General features: G+C 42.3%; 1 protein-coding gene across 3 annotated transcripts in view; it reads left to right on the top strand.

Moving 5' to 3' along the window:
- MAD1L1 (mitotic arrest deficient 1 like 1) overlaps window positions 1–15,207 on the top strand; it is a 655,729-nt gene that overhangs the window by 73,895 nt on the left and 566,627 nt on the right. For all 3 annotated transcript variants that reach the window (XM_075010828.1, XM_075010829.1, XM_075010830.1), the window contains exon 10: window positions 1,730–1,816. In XM_075010828.1, the coding sequence (XP_074866929.1) occupies window positions 1,730–1,816 (87 nt within the window). The remainder of the gene's footprint in view (window positions 1–1,729; window positions 1,817–15,207) is intronic.

Genomic DNA, 15,207 nt, shown 5'->3' with positions numbered 1-15,207 from the left:
ACAAGTTTTTGATCACAATGGGATTTATCCTGGATATACAGTCCTCCATGGCTAGCCACCAGTGTAACAGTTCCAGCGGGAACATTTTTTGCAAGCAGGGAAATTGGCTGTTGGCAGCAGGGGTGTGTGTGTGTTGCATGGATGTAACTTATCCCAGTATCAGGCAGGGATACCAATAGTGGGTTACAGTGTTTTTGTCTACCTACAGCATTTGCTGGAGGGTTTACGATGGAGAATGGTCACATATGCCTGAAATCTCTAGAATAGATCTTAATGTGTAGATTTACTGACTCATCCCTTTAAGTTCCCCTCCCCTGCTGCCATTGGAATGAATTTGTGTCTCCAGTGTCATTGAACCTGCCACATTATGTGCATGTGGAAGATTCCAGTGTCTCTTAATTTCTCTTCAGCTGTTCCTACAACTAAATCTTGGAAGTGCTGCCACCCTCCAGTCTTCTCAGGTTCTCTGCCTCATTCCTTTCCAAGTTAGGAGGTTCATGTAGCTTAATTTACTTCATTTTTACCAAAGTTCTAGCTTACTTCTGGCACTGCATCATATCTGCAAAATGCTGGGTTTCTGGTAAGAGATTGTCTGTCTATTTCTTGGCCTTAATTACAAGAGGTGAGTCAGGGTTTCAAAAGATTATATCCCTGTTTTAATGCAGGGGGTCAGGTCAGCGGAGTCTAGTGAGTACTGAGGATTGAGGAAATAGTGGAAAGGAGATCATAATTCTCCTTATCAGTTGCAATTATCATCTTATCTTTTCTGTTTGTTCCCTCCCTAGTCCAGGACTTTCTAGGTAGACAGCGGGAAAAGAGAAACACATTTTTTGGTGAATGGGATCAGAGTCCCAGAGCCTGAAGCCAGATTGGTAATTAGGGAACTAAACTGCAAATGACCCATCAAGCTAGAGGAAAAGTAGTCTTTGCTATTACATCTGTTTTTTCTTGAGATTATGGGAGCAAAAGTGAAGCTGGCTATCACACATTTAGTCACATCTGTTACATATGACTCTCCTGCATACAGCACTGGAAATAGGTGTGAACACTTTAATTCCCAAAACAAGCTCACTTGATATGTTAAAACTCTCCTTATTTTCAAGCTCAGCTATATGGAGTAGCCTGGCCTCTAATTAGTCCACGAGAGGGCAGTAATGCTCAGTGTATCAAAACCTTCCCACTGCAGGCTCCCACTCAGACTCATATTCTCTCTCTCTCTCTCTCGCACACACATGCACACACACACAAATTCATTTACTTACTTGAGTTTTAGAAACTCAAGTAGAATCTACTGCCTTTGCCTATCTTGGATATTTAGTCCATTTGGCAAGAGTGTATAATGTGAATTTTGGTGTCTTGAGGCAGGTATAATTATAATTCACTTTTTGATGAATGCTCTTCTCAAGCAGGAAAACATAACTACCTTAGGATAGGCAATGTGGTCTCTTGGGCCTTGATTCTGTGTGAAATGATGGGCCTCATGCCCTAGTCACTAGAAGGGGTTGGATTCTAGTGCAGCAGGGGCTTGATGTCCTGATGAATTCAGCTGGCTGTATGGTGCTTGACAATACACAAACCTGTGACAGTTCAGCTATTGCAGTGGACTTAGCCTTTAGCAACAGTCTTGTCTGCTTTTGTGTGTGATCTTTTTTCCATGGTCAAGTCTCAGACTTCAGCCACTGGCATGTCTGTGTTCCTTAACTGTTTGTTGTTGTTTTTAATTGTTTAGGACCCCTGATGATCTCTCAAGGCAGATTATTGCCCTGCAACAGAGGGAGCTTGTACTGAAAGAAAAGAACTCTACCATTGCAAACAGGTAGGTGCTGCCAAGAAAGAATGTTGTGTTGCAGGAATTTGTTGCTTTTAATACAGGTTGAACCTCCTTAATATGGAACTCTCTTGTTGGGCAAACTCTGTAATCTGGCATGATTTTAATGATCTGGACAACCAATTATCAGGGGTATGGCCAGGTTTCCCGCATTCCCATGAACTTTGTTTACAGCCACTGGTCCTGGCCCTCATTGTTCTGTGCTGTTATTTAGTTGTATTTACCCCTAAATGACTTCTAAGAAAGAGCCCAGTAAGCAGTGGAAGTGTTGATAATGTCATAGAAAATATTGACATCTTGTTGTCCAGAAAATTCTCTCATCTGGCATCAGTCAGGTCCCAAGGGTGCTGGATGAGAGAGGTTCAACCTGTACAAGTAAATAGAAAATAAAGGTCTGCAGTCCAAGGTACTTGCTGCTTTTCATTTTGTCCTAATGCTTCCAAGAGATCTGTATCATCATCTTTATGCAGCAGATGGTGAAGGTTACATTTGTGACTATGATTTAAAGGAACACTATAGATTGTGGAAAGGTCTTGGGGATAGAAAATGTAGAAAAATGTGGAGTACTTTATCCATGCTTACTTCCTAGTCTGAAATGAACTCTGGGTGCAAATAGCATGTGAGCTGCTTTCCTAACACATCTCACCTTTAAAAGAGATATGAAAGCTAAACAGACAAAGCAATTGCCTGATGTAGAGGAGAGAAAGGGATCCATGTGACTGTGATTATGGTACTGGAAAAGATCACTTTTGAAATTTGAAATTTGTTTCCATGGGTTATGGGAGACGACTTTGAATTTCTGCCTTCAACAAGTATCATTCTGATAGTAAGCTACCCTTAGACATTCAAAGAAGCAGTGTGCCTGGATTACTACTGCACATGCAGCCCTTTCTTATGAATTTGGGATTGGCGGTGATTTTTGCAAACTCATTCATTACTTTGCTATAGATGGTATGAAATTTTCCACATTCTGCCACCATAAACCATAGAGGCACTGTGGTGTTTTACATTGGTGTGGGACCAAGGGAGATATAATCAGTGGTGTCTGTGGCATTTTACGTTCCTGTTAGACTCCTGACTGAGTTTGGTTTAGTCCAGGTTCTAAGTGACAATGTTCATGTGTTGGCTCTTGTACCCGAATATGTAGGCCTGGTTTGAGAGAAACATGTCAGTTCTACTTTCTTGGTTATGGAGTCTGGTCAAGCCTGGTTGGCCTGAGGATTTCTGTCAGAAATTCTTGAAAGATCTGTTTCCTTGATGCAATTCCCCATTTGACTTCCCATCTGAATTGACCATCTACATCAAAAGATATGAGCTTATAAATTCTGTTTCTGCCACCCAGCGAAGCAGAGGTTGTGTTTTTGTTCTGTTTTAACGCTTCCTGGACCTGGAGATCTGACATAAAGGGAAGGAATTTTCTTTAACTTTGGAATTCCAGAAGTTGTAGTCTTTGATCCCAGCATCCCACACAGACTTAGCCTGTAAGATACATAGCTTACACAGTAGTGGGTTTGCGATTACTTCTTATCAGTGATCAAGTTGTTCTGTTGGGATTATTTATTCTGTAAGGAGTCACAGTCATGGACCAGGACCCAGCTGATCTACACAGAATAAAAATGCAGTTCATTTTCCAAAGAGCTTACAAACTAAATATTAACTGAGTCCTTCCTGGACCTTCTCCAGAGACCTTCTGACCACACGGTTATTGCTCCAGCCAAGAGTAGAAAAAATATATTTTGATGCAATACAGCCTTTAATGTTAGTATTCCTCAGTGTTTCATAAGGGGACTGGGTTTGTTTACCAGGCTGTATTCATTTACTTTCTGGGCTGAGATGATTACAAGTGGCAATATTTTTAAGCATGGCTGTTCGTTGCAGGAAGGAAATGTGATTCTGCTGTAGCAGTGCTTTCATCCTGAACTCATGTGCTCTCTCTCTCTCCTGTTTCTGAAGCCATTTCATTTTCTTGACTCTGTATATCTGTCCTGGTAGAAGCAATACACAGACTATATCTAAAAGTTTTTTTGACTTTGTGGCTTTTTGTATTACCAAGGTGTTGTCTGACATGCCCAAACAACGGCAATGTGCAAAATGTCCAGTTTCAAAATAAACATACTGAATTCAAAGCAGCCAAACATTCTGCAGTTCAGCATTGGTTAAACCCCTTCTGTTGATCTCAGCCCATTTTCACTAACATGCCTTCGGAGGTGTCTAGTAGATTCTGGTTCAGGGGATGATCATGGTTCATGCTTTCCCTTACTAATGACAAGCAGGATTCAAGCAGGACAGTAAAAGCTTAGTATAAATGCTCTTTAAGTGCTACAGAAATAGGTTAGCCGCTTGTTAAAATTGTTAGCTAAGGATAAAATCCCCTGCATGCAGCCAGCTAAATTTGGTTCATGTTTTGTTGTTGAGGTTTAAAGGAAAAAAAAAAGTTTGATATCTTTTGACAAACAAAAACAAATGACCAAAGTAAAAAATAAAAGTGGAGGTGGCTATGTTTAACAGTTATTGATTTTGGAGGCTACTGCTTGCTGCCTGTCAGAGAAAATGATTTTGTCTAATTTATTAATAACTAGGAGGAATCTTCTTGTAAAAACAGCTGTTTAGAAGTGCTTGATCATGGTGGTCACAGTTGGATCATTTTAATTTAAAAATAAAAACATGATCAAAATTGCTTTTTGATTTTCAAAGGTGCCTTCAAATGAAATAGGCAGTAAAAACTGGCTCAAATTAAAACTTTTACAAACCACTGAGACATAATCCTGTGAGTTCAGTTTCTAAAACTGACAAGTTCTCCTTTCTTCTGTCTAATATTTTATTCTGTCTTAAAATATAGTCAATCAGGTATGTACTAAAATCTTCCATTACAGTTTATTTGAAAGGTCCCACGAGAGGATCTTGAGTATCTGACAGTAAAGTACTTTTTAAGAAAGCAAACATGATTTTTCTCTTTCCTTGAACCACATCCAGGATCACCTGGTGCTCTGATCTTTTGTTTCCTGCAGTGTCTCTAGGATGTGCATATGTAATCACAGTGACCTATTGTGTGATCTTAACTCCCTCTAGTGGTTGGTCCTGAAATTATGCAGCCTTCTATTATGTCACTACTAAAGTAGGTCTCTCTTAGCGTTAGTGATAGGGTTTTGGGGCTTTTGGTACTGAAGGTTTTAGGATTGATCCTGCTGACAAATGTGGTTTCTGCATATATAGGCCAATGCAGTGGAAAAAAACAAAAGAGGACAGGGTCCCTGCTCCAGAGAGCTTTGAGTTTTCTCACTAGTTGCTAAAAGGATGATTTCAGAATTTCTGTGACTTGGATTCTTTGGAAGATCACGGCCAGGAATCATCCTAATCTCATTAGGGTGATGAGCAGGAAATCACTTACAAGCTCAGTTACCATATGGTTATGGTGAGAGGGCTAATGGCTATCAGAAGAGGATTGAGTGTGCAGTGTGGTTAATGATGCTGTTGACTGCTTATGAACTTATTCCTCATTAGGTGTTTAACTTCGGTGTCTTAGTATTAGTGGTGTAAGAAAGGACTTTCATAACTGACATGTGCAGGATGGTCGCACTCTCCAAACAACTTTTGCTCAGGTGACCCCAACTGCTCTCTGCGTATTCACTTGTCTGGATATGTTTGGTGCAGGCGATGCTGGTAGTGGTTGAGTTTTACGGGGTGGCTTTTGCAAATATTTACAGTAATAGAATCATTTGCATGGTCCTCCTAGTATAATTTTACTGATGTTTTATTTTGATTGGGCAGAACCTCCCCAGTATACTGATTATTGTAGACATCTTTCAATCTGCTCTTTATTCTGCAGTCTGGCAAACAGCCCTGTTTCTTTTTAAATGGAAGATCTGAATGCAAATGTAGCAGAGTAATGAGCAGGACTGGGATGCAGAAACAAACCAGGCTTGGAAATGATGGAATGGGGGTAGTATGCTATGCACAATAGCATTGTGCCTGCAGAACTGGAGAGCAGATTTAGCTGTATACGGAGCCTCTTTCTGTTCAGTTTGCCTTGGGTGACCTATGGAGAGGAATGTTAACATGAGGGGAGATGGCATGTGTAAAATGTGTACACAACAGCATATTGTCTGTCTGAGGAATGAACAGACAAAACCAATATCACTTATCTCTTCCCTTGAATTTCTGTCCCTCTAGTTCAAGAGTTTTCCTGTGGTGCCAGTTTCCATCATTTGGAGAAAAAGAAAAAAAAAAAAAAAGAGAGAGAGAGAGAGAGGGCACTGCACCATAAAAGGTTGTATTAGTGTAACATTACTGCTCTGGCTTAGCGTTGATTTTTCTGGCTTTGAGGAGCATAAACACAACCAGTACTTTATGTAACCTGTTGTATGTCAGTATTTCAGGGAACTGTGGTGAATAGGGAATGATGCAAAGCATATATACTACACTGCCTAAGCAAATTGGAGCACTTTAGACACACACAGTCATGGGTCAGCATTTTCTGATCTGTAGATATGCCAATTTCTTTGTTATGGGTAACTGTGGGTTTGGTTTTTGTTTATCTGAATGACATGGGGTGTCTCTTGGAGGTTGCAAGCATTGGTTAGATGGGAGACAAAATTTTCACCAATAGTGCTGGTAAGAAGAAGAGGGAGAGGGCCACAGCTACTTTTCTAGTCGGCACATTAGTGGCAGCAAAAAAACCCTAATTCAGCATTGCTGATTAATGTGGTGAAAGTGCTGTTAATGGTGCATGATGGAATTTCACTGGTGCTTTGGAGCGCGTTGCTGAGAGTTGTGTAAATAGAGTAAATTATATGTTCAGCGGCAGCAGCAGGAGGTATTGTGGAGCCTGGGTAACTGTAGAGTAAAGATAACAATCCAAAGGCTTAGAGGAGCACAGAGGATAATGAAGACTGTTTTGGGATCACTTAGATAGCTTGACGAGATGCAGCCTATGAAAAACTGGCCTTACGCAGGAGGAGTATTGTGTAGGTAACAAAAGAAGCATGTTTAATTATTAGGCCCATTTAACTCCTGTGATGAGCTCTTTACCTTTTTCTTTGCTCCGAGAACAAAATTAATGTCCTAGAAACATGCCAACCATGTCTGGCTTGTGCCAAATGTACTGTGATGAACTCCTGCTCATGTCCAGGGGCAACAGAATCTGTGGCTGTAGCTCCCCTTCTTTCTTCATATGGCTTCTGTTGGGAGAATGCCAGGGGAACAGACTCTCCAGACATGGTGTTTAATTCTTACTGAGCTAAGGAAACAGGCCAGTAGTCCAACAGACTGACTGCAGAAACCCAGTGGTACAGTTGGATTCAGTTCAATAACAAGAGATGACAAATAGCTAGGCTTATTCAACTTAGTGAATTCTAGTTTTAGTCAAAGATTAGAACAACATACCACAGCAACGAAGATCAGTATGTTACCACCTCTCTGGAAGATAGTAGTACAGCTGGCCAACTGGCTGAGAATATGAGCTGCATTCTTCCTCTGTATGTACTAGGATTGAGACAAGTCTTTGCTGTTCTTGAGCATTACTCTGTAACTGGGGGGTGACTCACTTTCCTCCCCACACCCCTGTGCCTCCTGCTGGTCCCTCAGGAATTAGCTTAGTCCAGTTTCTAGAGTGCCCTCTCCTGGCAGTGTCTTGGTTACTGTTACCTGTTTGCTCTCTACCTATTTATATCAGGACTCATGCCACTTTTTCACTTACCACAGACCCTGTCCCTCAAGGTCCTGCAGCAATGTCCCCACTCTTAGGGAACCACAAACCACAGTACTCACCTTGCCTTAGTGACCCACTTCCAGTCATCATCTAGCCCTTTACCTCGGGGGTATATTGCAGTTTGAAATGGCCACTTATCATTGGCAAGGGGTTGGACCTGCTGTTTTCTCCTACCCTGGCTACCTCCTTGCAGCCCTAGAACCAGCAGGCCTTGCCTCAGGCCCTGCAGCCTGGAAGTTGGACCAGGCCATAGTTCCCCACCTTTGCCTGCCTTTCCTGAGCACTAGTCTGTCTCAGGAAGCCTCTGTAGCTTCCCTAGAAGCCAGGTCTTTCATACTCCACAGCTAGGGGAGTCTTTTCTCCTCTTCTCCTGGAGCCCCTATTAACATAGCCCCAGATGGTCCCTGATTGGCAGCTAATTGCCTCAGCAGCTGGCTTCACAGTGTCAGCTGCTCTTCTTGAGCTGAGTTTAACCCTTCATTCTCCTGGAGCAGGGTGACTACCCTGCTACATACTTATCTATTATTATTGACATGTTTTTCAAGACTTTTTATTCAGCTTACATGGACCTTCAGTAAACGTGACAAAGTTTGTAACCAATTGATAATCTTGTTTTGACTGTTCCAAAAGTCAGTAAAGCCTTAGAGACCTACTTCAAGTTATAGTGTTGTACAGGTCAAAAAGCATCAACAAAATTTTGTCTTATCTTTTGTTCTGTGGAATGTACCTAAGAAAGCTGAACATGAATAAAATTTGTGGTTACACAAAAACATATGTGATATATATAATATCGTACAGTAGGACGTCAACATTCGCAAGGGTTCTGTGTTGAGATCCTCGTGAATGTTGAATTTTGTGAATATGGGGGGGTTCTCCACCCCCGGGAAGTGGCGGCTGCCTGGGCTGTCCACTCCGGGGCCCTGGGGAAGTGGCGGCCACAGCTGCTCATGAATACTTGAATTCACAAACCTTAGGTTAGCGAATGTTGAGACCCTACTGTATATGATATTGGCTAACATGCAGAATTTCTCTTATGTGACTTCATACATATTTGCAGTAGCAGAATACTTAACGATCAATGGGTTGAGTTCATTTCTCAAACCTTGTTGTGGTCTCTTGCTACATACAGAGCTGACACCTAGAGATTACTGCACCTAACTGTCATACAATTTGTGTTATGTAATTCAGCATTATAAATATAATATGCTAATTCACTGTTGTCTACTTTACTACTAATTACCTAATTTCTCATTTTTAATTACATTTATATCTGCAACAAACAAATTCCATGGCTTGATTAATACATTTAGTTAGATGAATGCATCTATTTTCTATTAGTTAGCAAAAAGCATTTCACGTTAGACCTCTTTTCCTAATATATTCTGTTTACAAGACCCAGCTCCACAAACCTTGATAAAGTCCATTTTTCATCTGGTAACTACCCCTTGTGGCATTTAGCTATGTATATAACTAAATCTCCTCAAGCTGTGCTTTCCGTTTGGCCTGGAAGAGTTCAGATGCGAGACTCCTGCCACATAATGTCCCATGTTTTTAGAGCATGGTTAGAGCCTGGGGTCTATGCAGCACTCCTTTTCCAGGTGAATCCCAGTCTTCACAAGGAAGAAGAGCTTTATTAGTTAGCCAACAGACATCCTAAATCTGGCATTCAGAAACCATTGAATTCTGGAAGTTCATCTGAGCCTGTCTACTTCAGATATTTGATGCAGAAAAGGAACAGGGTCTTTTTTCAACATTTTTGTCACTTTGAAGACTCCATCTTTGACTCTTCAACTGCCTTCTGATTTCATTGAAAAAGTCCAAGAGAGTGATGCATTTACCTCAGGCTTTGGACATTCTAGATGTTATAGTCCAGGGAAAGCTTCACAAACTCTTATATTGGAGGAGTGTTATGGACCTTGTAACAGAAATGTGATCTGTATAAAAATCACATGCTACCCTGATATCTTTAGTCTTTGCTCAGGCAACTAAGTCTTTAGGTGAAAGATCTAAAACAAATTGGGACAAAGCTTCCGAGATCTGAAATGCTGGGGAATGTCTTTTTTCCCCATCTACTCTTTCCTGTGACAATTACCACGTGGTCCAGTAGTAAAGGAATGCCACAATTTCTTTTTTTTTGGAATAAACTCTTCACCATTGTGGATTTTCATTGGGATCCTGACAGACATGCTGTGAAAGTGAACTTTTGGGGATCTAGAATTTGGCCAGATATATATGGTATGCAGACTACAATACCTCTGAAACAATAGTGTGTTGCACTGCCTCTGCTCTTAGGATCAGGAAGTATTTTTAACTTAGAGCCTTCAGGATGTCTGAAGAACCAAACTAAGGTGCTAAGAACTCCATTAGTCAGCATGCTATCATCTTGAGCAGACTGAAACCAGAACCAGTAAGAATCTGCTTTAAATGTAAAGTTCGTTTTAGGGGCACTGAGAAACCCTAAACAGGCCTCTTCCTGCTTGAACATATTCAGCTTCCTGTGAGGAAGATGATTCTGAAAATATGGTCAGTTAAAAGTTTTTCTTCCCAGGGTGCTCTGGAGACTTCTGTTCTGCTAGCGCTATAGAATTACAGTAAACTCTTTTCTAATCTGATATTTGAGTAACTGGAACACTCAAATAACCAGCATAACTCACAGCTGAAGCTCTGGGCAGTGGACAATGGGTGGGAGTGCAGAGAAGAGGTGTCATGGCTGGGGTTTGTAAGTTATGGAGCACATGAGCAACACCCGCCCACCCCCACCCCCCGAGCCAACCTGCTTAGTGCCTGCCTTGCATCCCTCTGTGCTGCGTGTGTACACCTGGTGGGCTCCTCTGCTCTCCCTCCTGGTGTGTGTCTGCCCAGATTGTCCTGCAGTGCTGCAAGCACCCAGTAGCCATCTTCAAGCAACTCCACACGGTCCCCGGGAGCCAGTGCTGGAGTGCCAGGGATGGGAGTGAGGGCTGAAATTTGTTATTGGGGGGGTGGGGGAGGACACTGACCCCTGCTTGTGCCTCCTCCCAACTGTTCTCTATTAACCAGAATAATTGCATATCCAGCAGCCTCCTGGGGCTACCAGATATGAAAGTGTTTACGGTACATTTCTTCATATACTTCACTGGCTCCATTTGTGTAAATTAAATGTTTACTCTCTCCAAGAACTTTTTTTCTCTGTTTTTGTGGATGTATATCTTAACCAAGCCAACCACTGCAAGTGAAAGCAAGGGGCAGGAAGGAACCAAATTCCACAGGAAACTCTTTGGAGTTAGGAAGCAAACATTTTTTTTGAACAATGAGTGAATTATAGCAAGCTGAAAGCTGTCCATCTCCTCAAGTATTAAATCAGTTATGTGTCATAAACCATCATGCACTGTCTGTTTTCCTCACTTTCTTGGATGTGCCAGAGAACGTCTGTCATGTATATAAATGGAGCCTGTCAGGCTTCACCCCTAATCTTCTCTAAGCTTGGACAGAAGTTTAATTATAATGAGTGTCCTTTATCTAAAGGTGGAAAGAAGTGCTGGCTTTTTGATAGCGTCTGTAAGTTGTTTTGCCATCAGGAGAAACAGTTAATATGTAATATGGGTTCTGGGACAAGGGCAGTCCTCTGTGTGTGTGTATAAGGGACCCACTAGTGTGTAGGGGTGTGCGTGTATCTACATAATATTAGGCTGATGTTTGTGTTCACAGCACTTTAGGGAAGTATTAAATATTATTAATATATTAAGTATTAAATACTTTCCACTGTGTTTGGCATTTATATTTATGAAAAGACTCCAGTTTACATTGTTTTGCACTGCTCACTTTTTCTTTAATGTGCACAAGATAGTGGGCCTTGTCAAAGAAAAATGATCAGCCAACTCTTCTTTCAGTAAATACATTCAGGTTGTAAGCTCCATGGGGCAGGTTCTGTTACAGTTTGTGCCTGTAAACTGCTATGCTTAAATATGATGCAGTAGAAATCATAAATTATTATACATCTTTCATTTCCATTTTATCTTATATTGGTTCCCATTAGAAAGCAATGAAGCAAAAAAGGACTGTTAAAATCAGTCTAAAAGCACTAATCTCCTTCCAACTTAATGGGTTTTCCTTTGTTCTAGAATAATAGCGTATGATGACACTACAGGCTTTTTCCGACATTACTTATTTTGATGTTAGATAAGTAATGTCAGCAAATTGCGTTCAAATGACCATAGCATTTTGAAAAGGAGCGTTCACACTGAAAGAGCCCAATTTCAAAAACAGAGCAGTGCATTTTGGGCGTGTATCCCACCATACTGTGCATTTCATTTCCTCGCTAGGCATTGTGGGAAGACAACAGGAAGCGCAAGGTTTCCTTAGAATGAGAAAACTGTCCCTTCAGCCCTTTCTCTTCCTGGATTACTCCCAGCAGTTTCCTGTTCCTTTACATGATGTTTTAAACTGGCAGAGCTAGCCCATCTGCAGGCAACAGTCGTGGATCTTGTTTTCAAGATTTACTGTTGTAGCAATCGCAGATCTGGGATGCTACGCAGCAGTGGGTGCTGTCACCATGCAGTACAGTGGCCCTGATGTTGAGCTTTCTCTCCAAGTGGACAGAATCAGAGGAGGAGGAAGAAGAGCAGGAAGAGGCGGAGTAGAGCCACAGCTGCCTCACGTCCCACGGTCTCAGAGAACAGCTCTGTCACAGGGCCTGTGCAGTATGGGCCATCACTTCTGGGCCAGGGAGACCATAAGAACATAAGAACATAAGAATGGCCATACTGGGTCAGACCAAAGGTCCATCAAGCCCAGCATCCCATCTGCCGACGGTGGCCAATGCCAGGTGCCCCAGAGAAGGAGAACAGAAGACAATGATCAAGTGATTTATCTCCTGCCATCCATCTCCTGCCCTTGTTATGAAGGCTAGGGCACCATACTTTATCCCTGGCTAATAGCCATTTATGGACCTAACCTGCAAAAATTTATCAAGCTCTTTTTTAAACCCTAATAGAGTCCTGGCCTTCACAGCCTCCTCGGGCAAGGAGTTCCACAGGTTGACTGTGCGCTGTGTGAAGAAAAATTTCCTTTTATTAGTTTTGAACCTACTACCCATCAATTTCATTTGGTGTCCCCTAGTTCTTGTATTATGGGAAAAGGTAAATAATTTTTCTATATTCACTTTCTCCACACCATTCATGATTTTATATACCTCTATCATATCGCCCCTCAATCGCCTTTTTTCCAAACTGAAAAGTCCCAGTCTCTCTAGCCTCTCCCCATATGGGACCCTTTCCAAGCCCCTAATCATCTTAGTCGCCCTTTTCTGAACCTTTTCTAATGCCAATATATCTTTTTTGAGGTGAGGAGACCACATCTGCACGCAGTACTCGAGATGTGGGCGTACCATAGTTTTATATAGGGGAAGTATGATATCTTTTGTCTTATTATCGATCCCTTTTTTAATAATTCCTAACATCCTATTTGCCTTACTAACTGCCGCTGCACACTGCGTGGATGTCTTCAGAGAACTATCCACTATAACTCCAAGATCCCTTTCCTGATCTGTCGTAGCTAAATTTGACCCCATCATGCAGTACGTGTAATTTGGGTTATTTTTTCCAACATGCATTACCTTCCACTTACCCACATTAAATTTCATTTGCCATTTTGCTGCCCAATCACTCAGTTTGCTGAGATCTTTTTGTAGTTCTTCACAATCCCTTTTGCTTTTGACTGTCCTGAACAACTTGGTGTCATCTGCAAACTTGGCCACCTCACTGCTTACCTCATTTTCTAGATCATTGATGAACAAGTTGAACAGGATCGGTCCCAGGACTGAGCCCTGGGGAACACCACTAGTTACCCCCCTCCATTGTGAAAATTTACCATGTATTCCCACCCTTTGTTTTCTGTCTTTTAACCAATTCCCGATCCATGAAAGGACCTTTCCTCCTATCCCATGACCACCTAATTTACATAAAAGCCTTTGGTGTGGGACCGTGTCAAAGGCCTTCTGGAAATCTAGGTATATTATGTCCACTGGGTGCCCCTTGTCCGCATGTTTATTAACCCCTTCAAAGAATTCTAATAGATTAGACAGACACGACTTCCCTCTGCAGAAACCATGCTGACTTTTGCCCAACAATTCATGCTCTTCTATGTGCCAGCTTGGAGTGGTGGGATTGCATTGACTTGCGGGTGTGGGATGACGAGCAGTGGCTACAGAACTCTAAGATACGGAAAGTCACCTTCCTTGAGCTTTGTGCTGAGTTGTCACCGGAACTACACCTCAAGGACACCCAAATGAGACCACCTCTCTCCATGGAGAAGCTGGCTACCCCTGATTGCTACCATTCAGTTGCCAATCAGTTTGGAGTGGGGAAGTCTGCTGTTGGGGCTGTGCTTCTGAAGGTGTACAGGACAGTCAATCACATTTTGCTGTACCAGATTGTGACTCTGGGAGATGTGGATGACATTGTGACTGGCTTTGTAAAAATGGAGTTCCCTAACTCTGGAGGGGCAGTTGACGGGACTCATACAGTCCAATCCTCACCCCCCTCCCCACCTTGCCTCAGAGTACATCAACCGTAAGGTATACTTCTCAGTGGGGCTCCAAGTCCTTGCAGATCACTTTAGCTATTTTATGTAAATTCTGGGTGGTCTGGAAAGGTGCATGATTCATACGTTTTCGGAAACAGTGGTCTGTACCAAAAGCTTCAGGAAGCCACTTTCTTTCCAGATCCAGTTTGGGAGGGGATGTTTAAGTGCCCATTGTGATCCTGGGGGACCCTACCTACCTCTTATGGCCCTTTCTCCTGAAGCCTTACACTGGGTAGCTAAACAGAAGCAAGGAGCCGCTCAACAAAAGGTCCAGCAGATATCCACATTGTTGTTGAATGTGCATTTGGATGCCTGAAGGTAAGATGGTGCTGCTTATATGGGAGGCTTGACCTTCTTCAAGATCATATTCCTGTGGTCCTGCTCTTGTGTTTTTGCCTTCACAATCTGCGTGAGAGTAAGGGGGAAGCATTTTGGTTGCGTCTGAAGTGCAGAGGCAGAGCATCTGGCTAATGCATTTGAGTTGCCAGACACTTGTGTTGTCAGGGAGGCCCATAAGGTGGACATTTATATCAGGGAGGTCCTGAGGAACCACTTTGATAATGAGTGCTGAGATTATTGTGGGAATTTGGGGTTGGATGACACCCTTTTCTCCCCTCCCCTGGGTTCCAGGTACCCCTCTTTCCCCAGACTAATTGTAAGAATAAAGGTGCTGAACACACCTCCATGTTTTCTTTAATCAAACTTCTACAATTTATAATACAGCAGCAATGGGATAAGGGTTGCAAAGAGCGGGAAGACATAAAGAGTAATGCCTGAGTTTTCCTTAAGCTAAGTGTGCAAATTTAAAACATAGCAGCAATGGATAAGGGTTGCGGGTACTGGAAATAAAATGGGAGAAGGAAAGGATCACTGCTGTGTCAGGGACCAACTGTTACTTTGTTCATAGCTGTGGTGCAGAGTCAAGCGGTTCGGGAAGGGAAGTAGGGGTGGGGAGATATGATTCCAGGTTGGGCTTTTCATTGGGTGTATGGAGGGGCTGTGGCAATAGAAGTATGCTGGCTGTGGAGGTGGGCAATCAAGTGCTGCTCATTGGTCTGGGCAATCAAGCGTATTAGCTCAGTCTGTTCCTCTATAGCCCAAACAGTCCTTT

This window comes from Carettochelys insculpta, chromosome 16 (genome assembly GCF_033958435.1).
Source record: "Carettochelys insculpta isolate YL-2023 chromosome 16, ASM3395843v1, whole genome shotgun sequence".
In the NCBI taxonomy this organism is placed as follows: Eukaryota; Metazoa; Chordata; order Testudines; family Carettochelyidae; genus Carettochelys; species Carettochelys insculpta.
This window is presented reverse-complemented; position numbering and strand designations above follow the sequence as displayed.